At 41.2% G+C, this 21,765-nt stretch overlaps 1 protein-coding gene across 1 annotated transcript; it reads left to right on the plus strand.

Moving 5' to 3' along the window:
• Window positions 1–289: 289 nt before the first annotated feature.
• LOC144797868 (vomeronasal type-2 receptor 26-like) lies at window positions 290–7,501 on the plus strand. The gene is made up of 3 exons (XM_078668670.1): window positions 290–682; window positions 6,347–6,470; window positions 6,564–7,501. Exons 1-3 carry the CDS (start codon window positions 290–292, stop codon window positions 7,499–7,501), a joined length of 1,455 nt encoding a protein of 484 aa, XP_078524796.1.
• Window positions 7,502–21,765: the final 14,264 nt, after the last annotated feature.

Consider the following 21,765-nt stretch of genomic DNA (forward strand, 5'->3'; position numbering starts at 1 on the left):
GGTAGAATCAGAGGAGGAAAGCTTAAAAGCTGAATACGAAGAAGTACCAGAAGAGTATGAGAGCGATGATAGCGAAGTTGAGACAACCGGTAATAGACTCAATATGATTAAACCACCTTGGGGAAGAAATGTCAAATTGAAAACTAAGATCAAAATAAAGTGAAACCTTGGCATCTCAATGGGTAAGGACCTATTAACCAACAGACCAATCAATAGATCAGGTAGAAAGGCGAATGTCGATGATAGCCCTCTACGTAAATGGATGCAAGCCAAGGGTGGGGTTAAGAACATGGCGTTGAGGTTATTAGGTAATAGCCCTGAGGAAGGCCTGGCATTAAAGAACACAACAACTTCCTTGAGAAGCGATAGGGAAAACATCTCAATGCCTTTACATGTTGACGAATCACTTTTACATACAATTAATCGGTCTACTAATCCAGCTATAGAGACAACTACAGTAATCAGTACTTTAGTTCTTGACGACCTGGTGGACACTACTAGCAAATTGGCTGTGAATATTCCCACTAGTTTAAACCTAAGTGGTACACTATTAGATCCAGTAAAGGATATTAGCCTGCAAGATACGCTGAATGTCCACCAATTAGACATGAATACACCATCTAGTGCACCTCCAGTTACTACTTCGGTTCATGGGCCAGACCTAAGTCCACCATCAGGTCTGGTAACTGAGCAGTCAAAAACGCTAGATTCAGTTAAAGAAACCCACCAAAGTATTTCAAATCCGTCTTCTATCGACTTGATTATGCAGACTCTTACTGCTCAGAGACTAGAAAGCCAAAAATATTTCTTACAACTAAGAGAGGATAGTTCCAAACTCCAGTTGTCTATGGGCGAAATCTGTAAAAAACTGGGGGGGGGGTCAGACAAGAGGGGGAGGAATTAAAGCAGAGAGTGGTGGAAGTGGAAGAAGGCGCCACTCGATCTGAATTGCTTACTAATTCCCATGCAATAAGAATATCCAAACTGGAGGCTAAGGTGGAAGATATTGAAAACAGGGCTCGGAGACACAACCTTCGACTTTTTGGGATTCCTGAGGGGGCTGAGGGTGCTGACCCTAGGTCTTACGTGGTCAATCTATTTAAAAAGGCGTTTGGTGATTTATTTGATTGGGACTGGGACTCTCAGCTACAGCGAGTTCACAGACTGCCCCCTTTCCAAAAGAACAAAGACAATAAATTTCCAAGACCGTTCTTAATTTATTTTGGGAATTTTTTGTTGAGACAAGCATTCGCTTTCAAAGTCAAGTCTAATAGCCCGGTGACAATAGATAACATTACTTTCTTTGTACGCTCTGATTTGAGCAAGGGGACGATGGATAGACGCTGGGAACTCCGCAAGCTGATTGACTCCTTTAAAGCTATAGGCTGCGTGGTTTACCTTCACGAGCCTGCCCACCTGAAGTTGATTAGAGATGGTCGGACATTCTTCTTTACTGACCAAGAGGAGTCGGCTCTCGCTTTAGAAAAATTCTCACAGGGAAGGGGAAAATGAAGTATGAAGGGTGGTTAAACTAATATTAAAACTACTGAACCAGTAACTGGAAATATGAAAGAAATACAATGAGGCTATGTATTTTTTTCTTATAGCTGCCACCACTAGATTTTGCTGTTTCTTTCCTTAGATGTTAAATTAGTTGTGATTGTGATTATGACGGTGGGTAGGAGTTGACCACATGTATGCTTCCTCACAGTGCTGCCACTCCAGCGGCAGCAGGGCTTAGAGGGGGCTCCCCCTTCATGGACGGGAAGGAAGGAGGGGTGGGTGGAGCTTTGGCTCGGGTGGGCTAAAAAAGGGGGAAACATTTTTATTGCAGGAAGGAAGGATTGTTTAGGTATTCGTAAACCATATTTTGTTTGTATTAATAAAATTTTGTGCGCAGAGGTTAGACAATTGTTTGACTATACATAATGTCTAAAACTAGACTTTTAGTTTGGAATGTTGCTGGTCTCAACAACTAACAGAAAAGAAAATTGGTACAAGACGAAATGGATATGTATAAGCCTCATCTAGCACTTATGTCTGAAACACACATTAGCTACCAAGACAGAAGGCTACTGTCTCAAATGGGCTACGACTTGGTTGTTAGCTCGTCTTTAGGAGCTTCGATCCGTGGGGTTGCTATACTCAAACAGAAAAGATTAGTGATTGAAATTATTAAAACGGCTTCTGATGTACGGGGTAGATGGGCGATTGCGCAAATCCAACTGGAAAATAAGAAATTCGTCTTGTGTCTGGTTTATGGGCCTAATATCGATGATCCGAAATTGTACGAGCAACTAAACATTGAGCTATTGGAGTGGGAGGGGGAAGTTTTGGTAATGGGAGATTTTACCTGCGCTATGGATAAAATAGACACTACTGGCTTAGGCAGTGCTAAGAGGATGCGTAAGGTTAGGGCTGCTATTACGGAGTTGGGTAGAATTCATAATTTGAAAGATATATGGCACTCAAAACACCCAAAACTAGCTGGTTTCACTTATTATTCTGCGCCTCATAAATCTTGTTCTAGAATTGATATGGTGTGGGCTTCTGATCATATAATAGAACATTGCACTATAGAATTATGCCCAAGGGTGACCTCGGATCACAACCCGATACTAATGGAACTTAAAATTACTGAGCAAAGTTCGCCTGCACGACTTTTTACATTTCCAAGGTATTTGTTTAGCGACCCGCAATTTGTTGTACTTTTAAAGGAACAAATTAAGGAATACATAGACTTAAACATTAACACGGCTCCGATAAATACAGTCTGGGATGCTTGTAAGTGCAGCATTAGGGGCTTTACCCAACAGTATATTTTTAGGAAAAACGCTGAAAGTCGTAGAGAAACTAAGCTAACCATCTCTAATATTTTGCGGGTTGAGCAAGAATTAGCAGAAGCTGCCACCCAAAAAACACCAAATATTGAACTACTAAGAATGGAGCTGTTAAAACTACAATCTTCCATTAAAAAATCACTAAGAGAAGGGTACAGTACTAAAACTCATAAATATAAATTTGCTCAGTATGAGAGAGGGGACAGAATTGGCAAAGTACTTGCATATAAAGTTGCTGACAAGAAAGCCAGAAATAGGGTTAAACAAATTAAAGGTCCAGATCTATGGAATTATGAACAAACAGATCAGATTCTTGACCAATTCACGAAATACTATCGCAAATTATACACACCCGACAACGTCCCTACTACAGCTAAAATACTACAATATCTCGATGAGCATATGCCTACACCTATAGTCACTGAAGCTGTGCAGCAGCTCAATTCTAGAATAACAATGTCTGAAATAAATGAGGCAACTCTCGCCCTACCCTCTGGTAAAGCGGCAGGAGAGGATAGCTTGCCCATAGAGTTATACAAAGCATGCGCACAAGAACTACTCCCTCTTCTGGAAACAGTGATGGACTCTATAACGGAGTCTAGAAAGGCTCCCAAGTCTTGGAAAATCGCTAAAATAGCTTTTTTTTAAAGAAAAATAAGCCCCCGGAAGAATGCGGCTCGTATCGGCCGATTTCTTTGATCAACTCCGATGTAAAATTTTTCGCCAAAATCTTGGCTAAACGCTTAGCCCCTATAATGCCAGTTTTAGTTAACTTCCAGCAACATGGTTTTGTGACAGGGAGGGATACCACAGCCCATGTAAATATGGCAATCACAGCCTTTGATGTCGCCTCAACTACTCTCACCCCACTCGGGATGGAAATGTTAGATGCAGAAAAGGCATTCGACCGAGTGGGGTGGGAGTATTTGTGGGAGGTTCTGAAGAAGGTTGGTATCAAGGGCCCCTATCTTGATTGGGTACGCTCGCTCTACGACACACCACGGGCAAAGATCAGTTATGGGGGAACGGTGTCAGCTACGTTTTTGATAGAGAGGGGAACAAGGCAATGCTGCCCTCTGTCCCCTCTACTTTTTGCGCTATTTTTGGAGCCTTTTTTAAATGCATTGACAGCTCAGGATAGTATTATACCTGCACAGCATGGTGGTAAAAGTCTGAAGATAACTGCTTTTGCAGACGATATAGCGATATACACTACCGACTTGGTTACAGCAATTCCGGCAATAGTACAAGAGGGCGGATATTTTGGAGATTTGTCCGGCTATAAACTTAATGTAAGCAAGACAAAAACTATTGCTAACTATAAACCATCGGAACCGATTCTGGGTCTATGTCAAAGCGCGACCTATCTTGGAATTAAGTTGGCAGCTAACATAGACATGGTGATAACTATGAACTATGACTCCATGTTAAAGGAAATTACGTTAATCTTAAAAAAATGGCACACGATACCGCTCAGCCTAGTGGGGCGTATTAATTTAATTAAAATGAAGATTCTGCCCAAATTACTATACTTATTCAGACCAATCCCCTTGCAAATGAACAAACTTTTTTTTAAGAAACTAGAAGGCATTTGTAGTAGCTTTGTGTGGGGCTACAAAAAAGCGCGTAGATCTATCAAATTATTGGAGCTACCAATCGAAAAGGGAGGCTTGATGTTTCCTGATTTTAGACTATATTATTTCGCTACTTTTTTTCAACTTTTACGAAGCTTGCTGAAAAATGAGAGTTCTTTATTTTACCACCACTACATGCTGGGACCTGACTGCAACCAATTCTTACTTTGTGTACACGATCCTAACTACTTCAAGAGAGTTAAATTTAAGACCGCCAGGCATATCAAGAAAATCTGGGACCAAATCATGATTCTAGGGAAAATTTCTTATTACAATGCTGAGCCTAGATTGTGGGGTAACCCTGGGCTACCTGGTATTTTTTCAGACGGTTTAGGGAAGATATGGGCTAGGCATGGAATTACCACTTTGGGAGACCTTTATGGCCCGAATGGTTTCCTAGATTTTGGCATACTTAAACTTATATTTGAATTAAATGACGATATGTATTTTAAGTATGTTCAAATCAGGGATTTTGTACTCCGCAAGATGAAGATTGTAGAAGTATCACACTCGGACTCTTTAACATGTCTCTATTCAGATAAAGTTAAATCACTTATAAGCCTAAGCTATGGTCATTTGATTGCAAGTAAAGGGGACGATAGTGGGAAACTAGCGGCTAAATGGTCACATAGACTAGGGGTTAACATCAACCTGAAACAGATTTCAGCCTCATTATGCCAAATAAACCGGGTAGTCCAATCCTCCAATTTGAGGCTCCAGCTATCTCGAACAGTTACTCAGTTATACTATACTCCACAAAGAATATCTAGCTGGACACGTGGCAACCAGACTAACGATCGTACCAAGTGTCCGAAATGTGATATGGAAGCAGCAGGGATCGAGCATATGTTGGTTTTATGTCCGAAATTATCTATATTTTGTAATGGGATACCTGACGTTCTGTCGAGGAAACAAATTAATACTCCGCCGATATCCCCACAGCTGATCTTACTCGACTCTCAAGATAACTGTAGTCAGCATAGGGATCTACTAACTATAGTTTATGCATGTGCTAGGCTAGTTATAGCTGGATCCTGGATCTTAAAGGATCCTTCTAGCATAATGGAATGGTGGAGTTTGATAAATGAAATTAATGTTATGGAACTCTCTTTAGCAAGACTTAGAGGACCCAACGCCTTGAAGAAGAAGGAAAAAATGTGGGGAACTTTTTTTGAATTGTAAATATGTTTAGAGACCAGTGATATATCTGTTGTTGTAACTATGCTTTGCTAAAAAGTACTTTTGGATTTATATAAGTCTATTCTCTGCTTTAGCTGTTAAAGGAGAAATTGTATTTTCTTTCTTTTTGTATTTAAATTTGATGAAGATGTTCTTCCTGCAATACTAAAAATTAATAAAAAAAAAAAAAAAGAAAGCACCACATGTGCTTTAAGCTGCCACCTGATCGATATAATATTTGTCACATAACTGGGAAAGAAAATGCATCAAAGAGGTTACCATGATGCATTTCCCTGTATGTAGCCAAGGATTTCAAAGCTAAATGAACTCTGTAAGCTAGTCATGCTGGCCATCTTTAGACCCGTTGTAATCGGATGTTTGTTATCAACTGTAACCGTTTCCTTTACTCGCCTGACAGTATCACCATCATTGTCACCTGTTGCAAAAGACCATCAACCAGAGCCATTCGCAATACATTTGTTCCCATTATGAGAAGTGAAAATAAGTATATTTTACAGATGAATACCAAAGCCTCACATTGTGCCTAGTGGGCTCATCTTTTTATAGCGTTGCTATATTTTGTACAAGCTCTTTTTCAAGCAGATCTCTGTGATGATTAATTGCCAATATTGATCACTGCTTCAGCCAATCATATTCATGAAGGTTAAACATGGCCCTATTTTTTCCTTTCAGGTCCCTGTCTCTGTGTGCTCTCCCAGCTGTCGAAAAGGATTCCGAAAAGCAATCAGACCAGGAAAGCCAATTTGTTGCTTTCAATGCTTCCCATGCAGATTAGGGGAGATATCAAATCAGACAGGTAGGATGCTCAGCACAAGAGTGGCCTTCTGTTAAAATATTATATTTGTTAAGGAGAGAGCTCTTATGTACTTCTCCATGTTTCCTTTTCTAGATTCCATTGAATGCTTTAAATGCCCCTGGGATCAGTGGTCCAATGACAACAGAGATCAATGCATTCCAAAAAACACCGACTTTCTTTCCTATGAGGAACCCTTTGGAGCTATTTTGGCAGCAAGTAGCATTTTCTCTTCAGTGATTCCTGTTATCATTATTGCTCTCTTTTTTTGCTACAGGAACACGCCCATCGTGAAAGCAAACAATACTAGCCTCAGCTTCCTCCTGCTCATGTTCCTCACCTTGTGCTGTATCTGCCCACTGACTTTCATTGGTTACCCCACAGAAATGAAATGCCTCCTGAGGCAGGCAGCCTTTGGCATTACTTTTGCACTTTGTGTTTCTTGCATTTTGGCCAAAACTGTCATGGTAGTCATCGCCTTTAAAGCCACCAAACCAAACAGTAACTTAAGAAGATGGGTTGGCCCTCAACTGTCGTATACGATCATCATTGCCGGTACACTCATTCAGGTAGTTCTCTGTGCCCTTTGGTTGGTTTTTTCTCCCCCTTTCTCAGAATATAACATTCACATTCATCCTTGGCTGATAATAGTTCAGTGCAATGAAGGATCTCCCATTGCCTTCTGGTGCATGCTAGGATATCTTGGTTTTCTGGCCACTCTCAGTTTCATAATGGCCTTCTTGGCTAGAAATCTGCCTGACAGCTTCAACGAAGCCAGATTCATCACCTTCAGCATGCTTGCTTTCCTCAGCGTATGGCTTTCATTTATTCCAGCCTATCTCAGCACTCGAGGCAAGTACATGGTGGCAATGGAGATTTTTGCTATCTTATCTTCGAGCTCATCCTTGATTTCCTGTTTATTCTTCCCCAAATGCTACATCATCTTGTTTAAATCAGAGATAAACACAAAGGAATATCTGATGGGGCAGCATACAGGCAGGAGCATGAAGGTGAAAAAGGATGTTAAGCATTAAGCTTCAATACTGACAATTGCTTGTCCCCGATGAAGGAATCGGTTTTAAAAGGGTTTGATCCAGGAAGAGTGACATGCACAAATAACACAACCGTGGCCTGGGAAAGTTGGTTGGAAGATAAAGCAGTTACACGAAAACACTGTTCTTGATCTATGTTTAAGACATAGCCACCTCTGTAACCACTGGCAGCGTTCGACTCTTGACTTCACAATATGTTGTGAATGTGGTTAGCCCAGACCCCCTTCAACTGACCCAGCAGCTAAAATAAAGACTCCATCAATGAGGTCTAAATTAATTACCTGTGACATGCTTACCCTCCTCAGTGCTTGGCTCTTATTTCTGATTTGTTTTGTATAATATTGTATGCCATTTTTCAACTGAGACCATTTAGAAAATTCTAAGAGTATTTAATTAGTAAGAGGCAGGTGGCATCAATATGATATAAAATTCTTTATCACTTAACATACTACAGTCGGAACCTCTTATTTGTTGCAATATATTATTATTAATATATCATATTTGGAGGTTTATTGATGCCATGGCTAGTCAATTAAACACTGTAAATGTGTATAAAGTGTACCATGAAATTACATGTTGGCACCTATTGTTTTGAAGAATTTGCAAGGGCATTTTATGAAGCAGTGACATCTTTCAGCCTATTTATTTCGAGGTTTATAACCTGTGAGTGTTTTAACCATGGCCTAATCATGGAAGAGTTCAAAGTTTTTCTATGTTGTAAATAATATTCCTTTGTGCTCAGACTGTTGGGAGGGGAGTTGACAAATGGTCCATTCTTGGGACCACTCTGACATCAGACAGTCAATATCATCCTGCTTACCTCTATAGAATAACAAGGCTGCTCTTCTGAGGCGAGGCACTGCCCAGGTCATCAAGAGGAAGCAGAAGGGTCTCCCCATTTCCTCTAACAATGCCAATAACCTTGACCACACCAGTGCATTTACCACAGTCACCAGCATATGCCCTTAACACCAGTGCAACATCTATATCTTTACTATTCATACCTTTTCAATGTTAATTTGTTGTAAAGTCATGCTTGGTGAAGGCATTTGCTTTGTAAAAAATAGCTTGGTGATCGTTGTGCTTGGTATCAGTGCATGCGTTGTGACGCATGCGGTAAACATCCTTTACAACGCAACTTTTACCACGCAGTGCCTTTACGATGCAACTTTTACAACGCAAACCATTACAACGCATTGCGCTGGGGGGCGCTCTAGGATAGGGAATAGGTTTAATGTACTATCCAACAACTTCCCTACTATCCATGGGGACTGGAGTTGGAATAGTAAATTAAACTATTCACTATCCAGCGCCCCAAAGCACTATGCGTTGTAATGGTATGCGTTGTAAAACTTGTGATGTAAAGGTAGGCGTTGTAAAAGTATGCGTTGTAACGTCATACATCCGACGCATGCGTAATAAAGGTTCTGCGTGGATACAGCCGCATTGTAATGGCTGTTTCCCCACAAACACACTTTGGGATTGTTTTATATGTTTTATATGTGTCTTCAGTCAAGGGTTTGATTCTTCTCCACTGCAACAGCCAGTTGTAATACCTTGCTGAAAACAATAAATACTGAACGTGGTCATGTGCACTCTGACCTTCTTGGTGTATATTAAGGAAAGCTTCACAATGACCATGCTCATGTTTAATGTGTGAGGATTGTATGGCCTTTGGCATCACTTCCATCCTAACATTAACTCCAAGTGAGGGTTGGAAATTACTCCAGCTAAGCCCTGCCTGTTACCTACTGAATTTCTCAGATGTTGGTAGAATAATAGACAAATGCATAATGTTTTGCTGCATCTTGTATTTCAGTTTGTACACCCTTGCAGACATTTGTCCTTGACAACCTATGTGTAAAGTATGTACCCTCGACGTAGCCAGCATAATCTGTGTCTTGCTGGATCCCATAGTGTTACAAAGAGCTCTAATGATCTACTGCTGCATCCAAACACACTGAAAAGTTGATAAAACCTGAGACTTTGTAAGAGACATGTCTTGGACCAGACCGACACTCACCGACCACACACGCAACCTAGGAGTCATCGTCGACTGCACCCTCTCCATGACTAAGCATGTCAACGCCATCTCCTCATCCTGCTTCAACACCCTCCGAATGCTCCGCAAGATCTTCATGTGGATTCCCACCGAAACTAGAAGAAAAGTCACCCAGGCCCTCGTCACCAGCAGGCTGGACTATGGAAACGCCCTCTACGCAGGAATGTCGGCCAAGCTCCTGAGACGACTGAAAGCATCCAGAATGCCTCAGCACGTCTGATCCTTGCATCCCCAGCCGCAGCCACATCTCACCCCACCTGAGAGACCTGCACTGGCTCCCCGCCAATAAGAGGATATCCTTCAAGCTCCTCATCCACGCACACAAAGCTCTCCACAACACCGGCCCAGCATACCTCAACAGACGACTCAGCTTCTACTTCCACACCCGCCAGCTCCGCTCTGCAGGCTTCACCCTCGCCACAGTCCCCTGTATCCGAAGAACAAACGCCGGTGGCAGATCCATCTCCCACCTCGCTGCCAAGACCTGGAACACCTTCCCCACCAACCTACGGCAGACCCAAGACCTACGGCCGGAGAGCGCCCCGTTAGCGCAATCAAAAAAAACAAGAGAAGGAGAGCATAAGAGAAAGAGAAAAAGAGAGTAATGTTAAGAGACAGACAGCAAGAGAGAGCAACACAGAGGTACTGTGTAATACATAGTAAAACAGTGTAAAAGATATAAGAAAGTGTAAGAGAGAAAATGAAAAAAATATAAGGCTGTGAAACAAAGAAAGAGAGAAGAAGAATACTAAAGCAGAGGCACATGAAGAATGTGAGTGGCTGTAAAGAGTAAAAGGAAAGAGAAAAAATGATGTACAAATAAAAGGTAATAACGGAACCAGATTTAAATAACACTGGTGAGGGAGAGAGAGAAAAAAGTAGTGTGCATAACTAAAGAGGGATGAAATAAGATGGATAAATCGACTAAAGTTAAAACATGTGGATTGACAGAGAGAAAAAACTGAAAGAAGAAAAGAAGAAGTAACAGAAAGGGAATAATTGAAGCAGCAACGAAATGTAAATGACGTAGTGTGCTTGAACTTCAGGGAGAAAGCATAATGAACAAGTAGTGAAAGAGTGAAGAGACAGAGACAATTACAGTAAGAGAGACGGACTGAGTGAACGGGAGTGAGGAACTGTGAGAACAGAGGGACTGAGAAAAGGAGTGGAAGGAGTGCAGTAAGTAAATCACCCACACAACACAACAGCTACCCTACCTCAAAGCACTCTAAAATATTATTTTACTGTTTCTCTTGGCTTTCCCCTTGTTACGCTCCCCGGTGCGCTACCCATAGTATAAGTAAAGAGGGGTGAAAGAGGGAGAAATATTGAATTAGGATAACACATGGTGAGTGACAAAGAGAGAGGACAAAAAGAGTAAAGGAAACAGTACCTGAATGGGCTTGAATAAAACAGCAAAAAAAGATAAGTAATGCAGTGTGTTTGACTTACAGGGAGTCAGTGGGTGTAGGTCGGAGTGTGGGTGTGTCAGGTGTGTCTTTGGGTGTGGTTGTGTGGAGTGTTTTGGTGTGGGTAGAGATGAGGGTGTGTGAAATATGTGTGAGAAGTGTATGAGTGTGGGGTGTATATGTGTTCGATGTATGTGTGTGTATGGAATGTGTGTGTTTTTTTGAGGAGTGTGTGTGGGAGGTTTTTTTTGTGTGTATGAGGTGTGTGTGTGGTGTGTGTGTGGGGTGTATGTTACAGGTGTGTGTATGTGTTGGCAGGGGGATAAGGTATATGTGTAGGAGTAAGGTAAATAATTAAGAAAAAGAGAATGAGCGAAGAAGCAAAGGAAGGGAACAGAGGGTAAGTGAAGTAAAGAATAGGGATCAAAAGAAGTTGAATATGAGAGGGTAAATAGGGAAAGGGGAGTAAACATGGAGAATAAGAATAAGTGAGAGAAGCCGAGTAAAAACACAGGAGTGAGGTAGATTGAGAAAATGTTAGTGACCTTAAAGCAAAGGGTGATAACAAACTACATTTTTTAGTCATACTTACCATATAATAAATGTAACTTTAATTTTTTTTACTACAGTTGGTATCTGTGAAAGAGAGAAGAAAAAATAAGTTATAATTAGTAAAATATGTATTTTAAATTAAAAGATACAAATGAAGAGCTAAAAACATCATAACACTCTATTTAGAAATAAAGTTAAAGTGAAGAACACAGAAAGGGAAATAAACTAAGGTAGAAGGACAAAAAGAGGGAAAAAGAAATAGAAGGAGAGCAAATTACTAAGAGTAAGGCATATAGATTCACTAAGAAAAAGAGAGAGAAGAACAGAGAAATGAACTGAAGGTAAGAAAGATACTAAAACAATGTGAGTTAGCAAAACTAAATCAGGAAACAGAAGTAAGTAAAAAGATAATGACTGAGACAGAAAACAGTCTAATTAAGGATGCATTTAGAAGAATGAGGAATAGAAGATAACTGAGAGTAAGTGAAGAACAGTCATAGAGTGAAAGGATGAAGGGAGACAGAATAATATACAACAATTGAAGGAAATGGACTGAGGAAGTTATAAGGTAGACAAACTAAGAGAAAAACTGAGTGAGGTGGAGTACAATGAGTGAGAAAAGAAAAAAAGTAAGTGAGCAAAAAAAAGGAAAGGGAGGGGAAGACGACTAAAACAGTGGTATTGAGAGAAAATAATTTGGTGATGAAAGTAAAGAGAAGGACATTGAAAGAAAGGAAATGATGGATAGTAACAGAACCAGAGTAAAAGAAATGGGATGAAGAACGATGAGAGAGTACCAGTGAAGTTGTTGTAAAAGAAGTGATAGAAGGTAGATAAACACAAGTGAAAATAACACAAGTAGAGTGTGTCACTGAGCACAGAGAAGTAGTGAACGAAAAATAGAGAGAAGAGGTCAAAAGTAAGGAGCAAACAAAGATAAGCAAGGGAGAGTGGATGTCAGAGAATGGGAATACAATTTAATTTACACAATCCAAAGTATAGAATAACTTCTACAACATGTTACATAGTTTAGTTTTGCTGTTCTCAGAATATATTGAATTTCACTTAAAGCAGTGAGTTCAAATTACTCATCATATGACAGCGGGAAAAAAAAACACAATCTAAAAGATTGTGTTTTAAAAAAAACCTTATATACTGACAAATGACAAATGTACGCTAATCTTTGATTGACTTACTTTTCCTTGAGGCCAAATAGTATATCACGGAGGTCCTTTTCTCGTTGCATAGTATTTTGCTGTTCACTTAGAAATCCATTTCATCGACTTTCTACAAGAAAAGCTCCAAGAACATCTGAAATATTTTCAAAATTTTAATATACTCCTGTTTTTCAGTCATGACTCTTTACTCATTCTTGCACCTTTGCATTTGGCCAACTAGTGTCAGATGTATGAGTATATATGAGTACTCCTCCCGTCTTCATAGGCCAATTACCTTTACCTAAATTTTGGCTGTAAAAACACTAGGTATGAATTTATAAAGCCAAAAGGCAAACGTTGTTTGAAAGTCAAATGAGTGTCGTTACATTGGGTCCAACCTTTAGAAGTTTTTAAATAGCATGTGTAATGCCCTGATGTTGTAGAAGGACCGTCATGAAAAATAATAGCTACAGTTGCAAAGGTTCTTCCTGATATCGATAACTGAGAAGCCACGAAATTTTTAATAGAAGTTGTCAATTTAGTTCCATCAGGTCTACATCGTTGGAACATTAAAATAACATAGTCACCATAATTTTGTAGAAATAATGTAGACAGCATTGCAGACTTACATTGGGTACACACCATATTGTGATCCGCTGCTTTAACTAGATTATTGAAAGACACTGATTTGCAGTCTGGGAAAGTTAAATATATAAATCTTTCAGAGTCTATTCTAGTAGTACTTGATGAAGCACAGTTATCACAGTCATGTTGCCATTGATAAGAAAGGTACCTGCAAACACAACAATGATGGACAGAGTGTGGATCAATGTCACACATTCACCCCAGTCCAAAGATCTGGGCCCAAATCCATCGTTTTTCCACTCCACACCACCCTGGGTTAGACAATGGCGATATGCAAATCAGCGCTGACCCTGTGCCCCATGGGAACAGTCCAGTCCGAACTACAAAAGCCATGTCCTTCCCAGAACGGAAACAAGCATCCGAGGACCGGCCCGGTTTTGAGGTAACACCTCTCATCAGCCCAGCTAGCTTGATTCCAGTGGTGTGGAGTGCCTGGGACTCACGTCTGAGCATCCCCAGTACACTTAGAGCGGTACCTGCAAACACAACAATGATGGACAGAATGTGGATCAATGTCACACATTCACCCCAGTCCAAAGATCTGGGCACAAATCCATCGTTTTTCCACTCCACACCACCCTGGGTTAGACAATGGCGATATGCAAATCAGCGCTGACCCTGTGCCCCATGGGAACAGTCCAGTCCGAACTACAAAAGCCATGTCCTTCCCAGAACGGAAACAAGCATCTGAGGACCGGCCCGGTTTCGAGGTAACACCTCTCATCAGCCCAGCTAGCTTGATTCCAGTGGTGTGGAGTGCCTGGGACTCACGTCTGAGCATCCCCAGTACACTTAGAGCGGTACCTGCAAACACAACAATGATGGACAGAATGTGGATCAATGTCACACATTCACCCCAGTCCAAAGATCTGGGCCCAAATCCATCGTTTTTCCACTCCACACCACCCTGGGTTAGACAATGGCGATATGCAAATCAGCGCTGACCCTGTGCCCCATGGGAACAGTCCAGTCCGAACTACAAAAGCCATGTCCTTCCCAGAACGGAAACAAGCATCCGAAGACCGGCCCGGTTTCGAGGTAACACCTCTCATCCGCCCAGCTAGCTTGATTCCAGTGGTGTGGAGTGCCTGGGACTCACGTCTGAGCATCCCCAGTACACTTAGAGCGGTATCTGCAAACACAACAATGATGGACAGAATGTGGATCAATGTCACACATTCACCCCAGTCCAAAGATCTGGGCCCAAATCCATCGTTTTTCCACTCCACACCACCCTGGGTTAGACAATGGCGATATGCAAATCAGCGCTGACCCTGTGCCCCATGGGAACAGTCCAGTCCGAACTACAAAAGCCATGTCCTTCCCAGAACGGAAACAAGCATCCGAGGACCGGCCCGGTTTCGAGGTAACACCTCTCATCAGCCCAGCTAGCTTGATTCCAGTGGTGTGGAGTGCCTGGGACTCACGTCTGAGCATCCCCAGTACACTTAGAGCGGTACCTGCAAACACAACAATGATGGACAGAATGTGGATCAATGTCACACATTCACCCCAGTCCAAAGATCTGGGCCCAAATCCATTGTTTTTCCACTCCACCCCACCCTGGGTTAGACAATGGCGATATGCAAATCAGCGCTGACCCTGTGCCCCATGGGAACAGTCCAGTCCGAACTACAAAAGCCATGTCCTTCCCAGAACGGAAACAAGCATCCGAGGACCGGCCCGGTTTCGAGGTAACACCTCTCATCAGCCAAGCTAGCTTGATTCCAGTGGTGTGGAGTGCCTGGGACTCACGTCTGAGCATCCCCAGTACACTTAGAGCGGTACCTGCAAACACAACAATGATGGACAGAATGTGGATCAATGTCACACATTCACCCCAGTCCAAAGATCTGGGCCCAAATCCATCGTTTTTCCACTTGTTTCCGTTCTGGGACGGACATGGCTTTTGTAGTTCGGACTCAAAAATTTAAAATCCATTTATTTTCCCCAAAATCGTTTTTGACATCACATTTAGGAAACACAGCACAGATCATATTTACAACCATCTGCCTCACAGCAGGGATAAGACTGAGGCAAAATCTTGCACCTGCCTCACAACAGGGATAAGACTGAGGCAAACGCTTTCACATGGAGCTTCACAATTTTACAAAATACAATTCCTCTATGCAAACAAACTCAATATGCTTCCTACACTGAGTTAAAACACAGGTAACATCATTGTAAAGAGTCAAATTGATACCTGTGTCTAAGAATGCAGACAGGGATATGCTTCATGAAGCCTTGTCCACTGCACTCTTAGATACAAGCCTCACCACCTAGGCTCCCCAGGAAAGCCCATACATGTACCTTTTTTCCCCATATTTAAAAAGTGATGCATGTATGCGTCATTTTTTAAACCTTTGCGCCACATTATACTCAAAAATGTAAAATCCATTTATTTTCCCCAAAATCGTTTTTGACATCACATTTAAAAAACACAGCACAGATCATATTTACAACCATCTGCCTCACAGCAGGGATAAGACTGAGGCAAAATCTTGCACCTGCCTCACAACAGGGCTAAGACTGAGGCAAACGCTTTCACATGAAGCTTCACAATTTTACAAAATACAATTCCTCTATGCAAACAAACTCAATATGCTTCCTACACTGAGTTAACACAGGTTACATCATTGTAAAGAGTCAAATGTATTTCTATTAAACATGCACACATTCTTTATTCCTTTTAAATAATCTAAAAACTATTTATTTTCCCCAAAATCGTTTTTTACATCACATTTACAAAACACAGCACAGGTCCTATGTAGAAGCATTCCATGTCACGACTAAAACTTCACAATTTTACAAAATACAATTAACGCTTTCACATGAAGCTTCACAATTTTTAAAAATACAATTCCTCTATGCAAACAAACTCAATATGCTTCCTACACTGAGTTAACACAGGTAACATCATTGTAAAGAGTCAAATGTATTTCTATTAAACATGCACACATTCTTTACTCCATTTAAAAAATGTAAAAACTATTTATTTTCCCCAAAATCGTTTTTTACATCACATTTACAAAACACAGCACAGGTCCTATGTAGAAGCATTCCATGTCACGACTAAAACTTCACAATTTTACAAAATACAATTACTAGATGCAGTAAAAACCTTTTACCAAGCATTATCAAAAAGCATGACACAAACCAACATTAAAAAACCACAATTTGCTTCCAAATCTTCTCCATAGAGTATACAAGTCTCTATGTATATTAAATGAATCATAACTCACCTTCACAAATATTTTAGGAGATTCAGAACAGTGTCAGATACACACACCAATATTTCTTTAGCAGAGCAAAAGGTATGTTCTCCAGGCACTGCAAACCATAAAGGCACAGAAAACCTCTAATTCTACACACATATTGCTCATGGTAACCAATCAAAACTCTTCCCTCTGTATTTTCAAACCAACACCCTTCCCCCCCTCAGCCCTTTCTACCTGTTACCATAGCAACTCCCTCCCTACTGACCTGCCAGGGTTAAAAGTTTATTCTACAATGTTGCAAATCACCTCTGCAAGGATGTTTGACCTGCAAATACACCAGCTTATCTGGTGTAAGTTTTCTTTAAATGACTTTTTTTTAACCATTCAAATTACTTCTTACACAGAACACAACCATGCACCCTAACTTTCAGTTTTCACCTATCTCATTCTACCAATCATTGCTTGTGATTCAAGAGCACTGAAACTCCACAGTTTTTTTTTTGCAAACTTCTATTGTTCCAACTGCCATTTCTTTTCCACACTTCATCTAATTGCACCAGAATCTCCTCTGACCATGTATTCTGTCTGGATTATTGGACATAGCTATATCCACTGGGCTCAAAGGTATGCAGCTACCAGAAATTTACACAACCTTGATTTATCAAACGTGAACATAAAATGGATTGGCCACAGAGGATTAAAATGTCACCAATTGATTCCATTGGTGAAAACCTTTTTGCATTTGCCACACCCTGACCTGTTAATTGTGCACTGTGGAGGAAATGACTTGGGCACTTTGACTGGGGTAGGTCTGGAAATGCTTTTAAACGACATCTTTGATCATTTGATGGCACTTTTTCCACAAACTGCCTTGGTATATTCCAATATATGCCAAAGACAGAAATGGAAGTGGTCCAATCAATTTTGTCCACAATTTGAGAAAGCACGGAAACATGTGAATAAATCTGTTTCTGCTTACATGAGAGACTATGGAATGGGTTCAATATACAATAATAACTTACGTTACAACATGGAAGATATCTACAGGGGAGATGGTGTGCACTTTTCTGATGAGGGGAATAGAATATTCCTCCTGAATTTAAGACTGTGCATTGGTACCTACCTGTAGGTACCTAAATCAGCCACAGAACCCAAAAGCCCTTTTCAGGGCTACCCTATCTCTGATCACTCCAAATGATTATCTTTTTTTAACTTTTTTTCACTATTTTTCACCATAGTACGCTCCCCGGTGCGCGTACCGGGCGCACCCCGCGAATTTTTTTTTTTTTGTTTCTTTTTGCCTATTTGGGCCTCCTAAGACCCCCTCACAAAACATAGAGGGTCAAGGAGTGCCTACGATGCCCCCTTATACCCATTTCCAACGTTGTTTGTCCTCCATTTTCTGTCTCAAATCTACCAAAACACAAAATGGAGGACTCCCGTAGCGCTTACCGGTACGCGTACCGGATCGCATACCGGGCAGCGCTCCCCTAAAAAATGTCGAAAGTTAATTTACCTAAAAATCACTGGAGACACTTTCACCAAACATAGAATAACTCATACTACATACCAGTCCCTACCATTTTCCCAAATAAAGTGGAATTCCATTGAGCCATTTGGCCTGTAGCCCTGTCTAAATATCCTGAGGTAAATTACATAACAAAAACACATCTGAAGTGTTAGAATTGACAACCAATTAAAATGTTACTTTCATTTTCTATTTTTTTTTCTGACATTTGATTGGTTATGTACATGAATATAAATGAAAAATGAGAGGGAAACACGGCCATTTTGACTACAACTACCTGAGGTACATCTTGAAAGGATTTTCGCATTTTGTCTTTTTCACCTCTCTGTAAAGTAAGTTAATAATTTGTAAGAGGCACTTTAAGTTATTTTTTAAAAACATTTTCTGATAGTTATTTACTGTCCCTCTGCTATAGTTATAGGTAGAGATAGGCTCCTCTGTTATATTTATAGATTGACTTAGGCTTCTCTGCTATAATTATGAATTTACTTAAGCTTCTTCACAGGCACTTTTTAATATTTCTACTTCCTGCCTGTTACCATACATTGCCCAAAGTTAACTTCACTATTAAAAAATCAAAACTACCTGTCTGAACTTAAACCCAACAGTGCCATATTTCTACTGATTTTTTTTTAATGCAAATTTCAGTACAAAAATGGAAGGAGAACAGAACATTTCCTTTGAAATTGTCCTAGAGATGAACAATGAGGAAATCATTGAACCCATTGACTTGGAACTCATGGATGAATCACGGGACCATGAACTTCTACAATGTGTAGAATCTGTGGATTTGTTAATTCAATATGAGGACGTATCTGACAGTCAAATGTTGGAAGTTATGTTCACTCAACAAGAGAACATTTCGGACAGTCAAATGTTAGACGTTCTATTAAATTTTGAAAAAGAATCAGAAAAATAAATGTATATTTAATAATCAAAAATTGTTCGAGACATTATTCATTATTATATGTAATTCATAAACTAGTACCAAATTGATTATAATATAAAGTCAGACTTATAGTATACTGTGCAACGTATTTGTGTTACATAGTAATTTTGCTCATAGTTACTTCCTATCAACCACTATATTATCTCCAATGTGTATTTGACATCTCTTTTTCATCTCCTGCCTCCATGTTGTTTCTGTTTCCCTGACAGACTATGGTATAGATTCCATATACCACAATAACTTCTGTAACAACATGCAAATTATCTACAGAGACGGTGAACATTGACTTTAAGACTCAGCAGTGGTACCTACATGTTGGTACTTAAAACACCCAAACAACACAACAACTCTATTCCGAGATACCCTACCTCTAAGCACTTTAAATTATTATTTTAGTGTTTCACTGAGTTTTCCCCATGTGTAGGCATGGGGGAGGTGTGTGTGGGGGATGTGCGGGGGGTGTCTGTGAGGTGTGTATGTGTGTGTGTCTGGGGGGATGAGGTGTATAGGTGTGTGGGGTATGTGGATGTGGGTGGGGATATGGGTATGTAAGGTGTGTGTGTGGGTGTGAGTGTGTGGGGTGTTTGGGTGTAGGTGGGAGTGTGGGTGTGTGAGGTGTGTGTGGGGTGTGTGTGGGTGTGGGAGGTATGTGTGTAGGATGTGTATGTATGTGTGGGATGTGTGGATGTGTCTGTGAGTTGTCTCTGTGTGTGTGGGGGGGGAGATGTGTGTGTGGGATGTGTGGGGTGTGTCTGTGAGATATCTGTGTGTGTGTGCATGTGTGTGTGTGTGTGGTGGAAGGGGGGTGAGGTGTGTGTTTGAGTGTGGGTGTGTGGGATGTGGGTGTGGGTGTGGATGTGTAAGGTGTCGATGTGGGGGTGTGGGGTGTTTGAGTGTGGGTGGAGGTGTGCGTGTGTAAAGTGTGTGTGGGGAGTGTGTGGGTGTGTGGGTATGGGGTTATGTGCATGTGGGTGTGTGTGGGACACACTTGTAGGTACCTAAAACAGCCACAGAACCCAAAAGCTCTTTTCAGAGCTACCCTACCTGTAATCACTCAAAATGATTATTTTACACTATTATTTTCACTATTTTTCACCTAAGTACGCTTCCTGGTACGCTCCCCGGTGCGCGTACAGGGCGCTCCCCCCGCGAAAATCGAAAACAAAAATTATTTTTTTGTCCCACGGGACCCTTTTATGGCCCCCACATCAAACCTAGGGGGTCAGGGGGGGGGGTGTACCCTGCCCCCTTTTGCTCATTTCCCCCTTTGATTTTTGCCACCTCTTGTATCTCAATCCTACCGAGACACAAGATGGCGGCCGCTGCTGACTGTTTCGAATGTTTACAGACACCCGAGAACCAATCAGGTTGCCGTGCGCAAGTCGTCTGGCGCGCCCGGAGCGCTCCCCGGTACGCGCACCGGGGCGCGCTTACAGATATATAAATTTTTTTGAACCTAAATTACTCAAAATCCTCTGGACCACATATCTTGAGACATAGCAAAGGCACATCGGGCTACCAGTCCCTACAATTTTGCCAAGTTTGGTGAAAATCCATTCAGCCGTTCGAGCTAAAAGTGTGACAGACCGCCCTATGGAAATTAACATGGGGAAAACACGTTTTGGGACCCCCCTTTTATCTCGGCCCCCGCTTGACGGATCCCCCCCAAACTTTCAGGGAATGAGCAGAGCGCCGCGAGGCAAAGTTGCTAATTCAGCCTGATTGCTCATCCAGCGCCAAAGTTATTCCAAATAGAATGTTGCGATTTCCCTATGGAAAATAATCCTAACTATATATACCTACTGGCGACCGCCAGTAGGTAATATATATATATATATATATATATATATATATATATATATATATTTCCTCGCAATTTGCCGTGTCGCAGGGGGAGCACTCAAGAGCTGGTGCTGTCAGCGGGACCAAGGCAGTGTCCCGTTGTAATATAAACACAATTTCGAAGAACGAAAATGACAGCACTCCACTTCAGGAAACTTTTCAACAGCGTTTTTATTTCACAGCTGTGAAATAAAAACGCTGTTGAAAAGTTTCCTGAAGTGGAGTGCTGTCATTTTCGTTCTTCGAAATTGTGTTTATATATATATATATATATATATTACCTACTGGCGGTCGCCAGTAGGTATATATAGTTAGGATTTTTTCTCTATGGGATTTTTGAAAATTCTATGTCTAATAACTTTGGCGTTTGTGGACGGAATTGGCTGAAATTTTCAGGAAAATGGAACATTTTGTTTTTGAGCAGCCCCTGAAAATTTGGGGGGGGTTCGTCAAGGGGGGGCCGAGAAAAAAGGGGGGTCCCAAAACGCGTTTTTCCCATGTTAATTTCCATAGGGCGGTTGGACTCACTTTTAGCTCGAACGGCTGAATGGATTTCCACGAAACTTGGCAAAATTGTAGGGACTGGTAGCCCGATGTGCCTTTGCTAGGTCTCAATATATGTGCTCCAGTGGATTTTGAGAAATTAACGTTCAAAAAAAGATATATATCTGTGACAGCGCTCCGGGCAGCGCTCCGCTTCGCGTACTTTTCGCGTTACGGAGCTTTGCGAAGCGAAGCTGATTGGCTCTCCGGTGTCTGTAAACATTCCAAACAGTCCGTAGCGGCCGCCATCTTGTCTCTCGGTAGGATCGAGAGACAAGAGGAGGCCAAAGCGAAGGGGCAAATGACCATAAGGGGGCATAGTAGATCCTCCCTGACCCCCT

Source organism: Lissotriton helveticus, chromosome 12, assembly GCF_964261635.1.
Source record: "Lissotriton helveticus chromosome 12, aLisHel1.1, whole genome shotgun sequence".
In the NCBI taxonomy this organism is placed as follows: domain Eukaryota; kingdom Metazoa; phylum Chordata; class Amphibia; order Caudata; family Salamandridae; genus Lissotriton; species Lissotriton helveticus.

Bases quoted from the DNA above. Each gene is read 5' to 3' on its own strand.
- LOC144797868 (XM_078668670.1), top strand. From the start codon at position 290: ATGGCGTTGAGGTTATTAGGTAATAGCCCTGAGGAAGGCCTGGCATTA. The intron at 683-6,346 runs GTAACTGAGCAG...TTTTCCTTTCAG, and splicing joins TAAGTCCACCATCAGGTCTG to GTCCCTGTCTCTGTGTGCTC. The intron at 6,471-6,563 runs GTAGGATGCTCA...TTCCTTTTCTAG, and splicing joins GGAGATATCAAATCAGACAG to ATTCCATTGAATGCTTTAAA.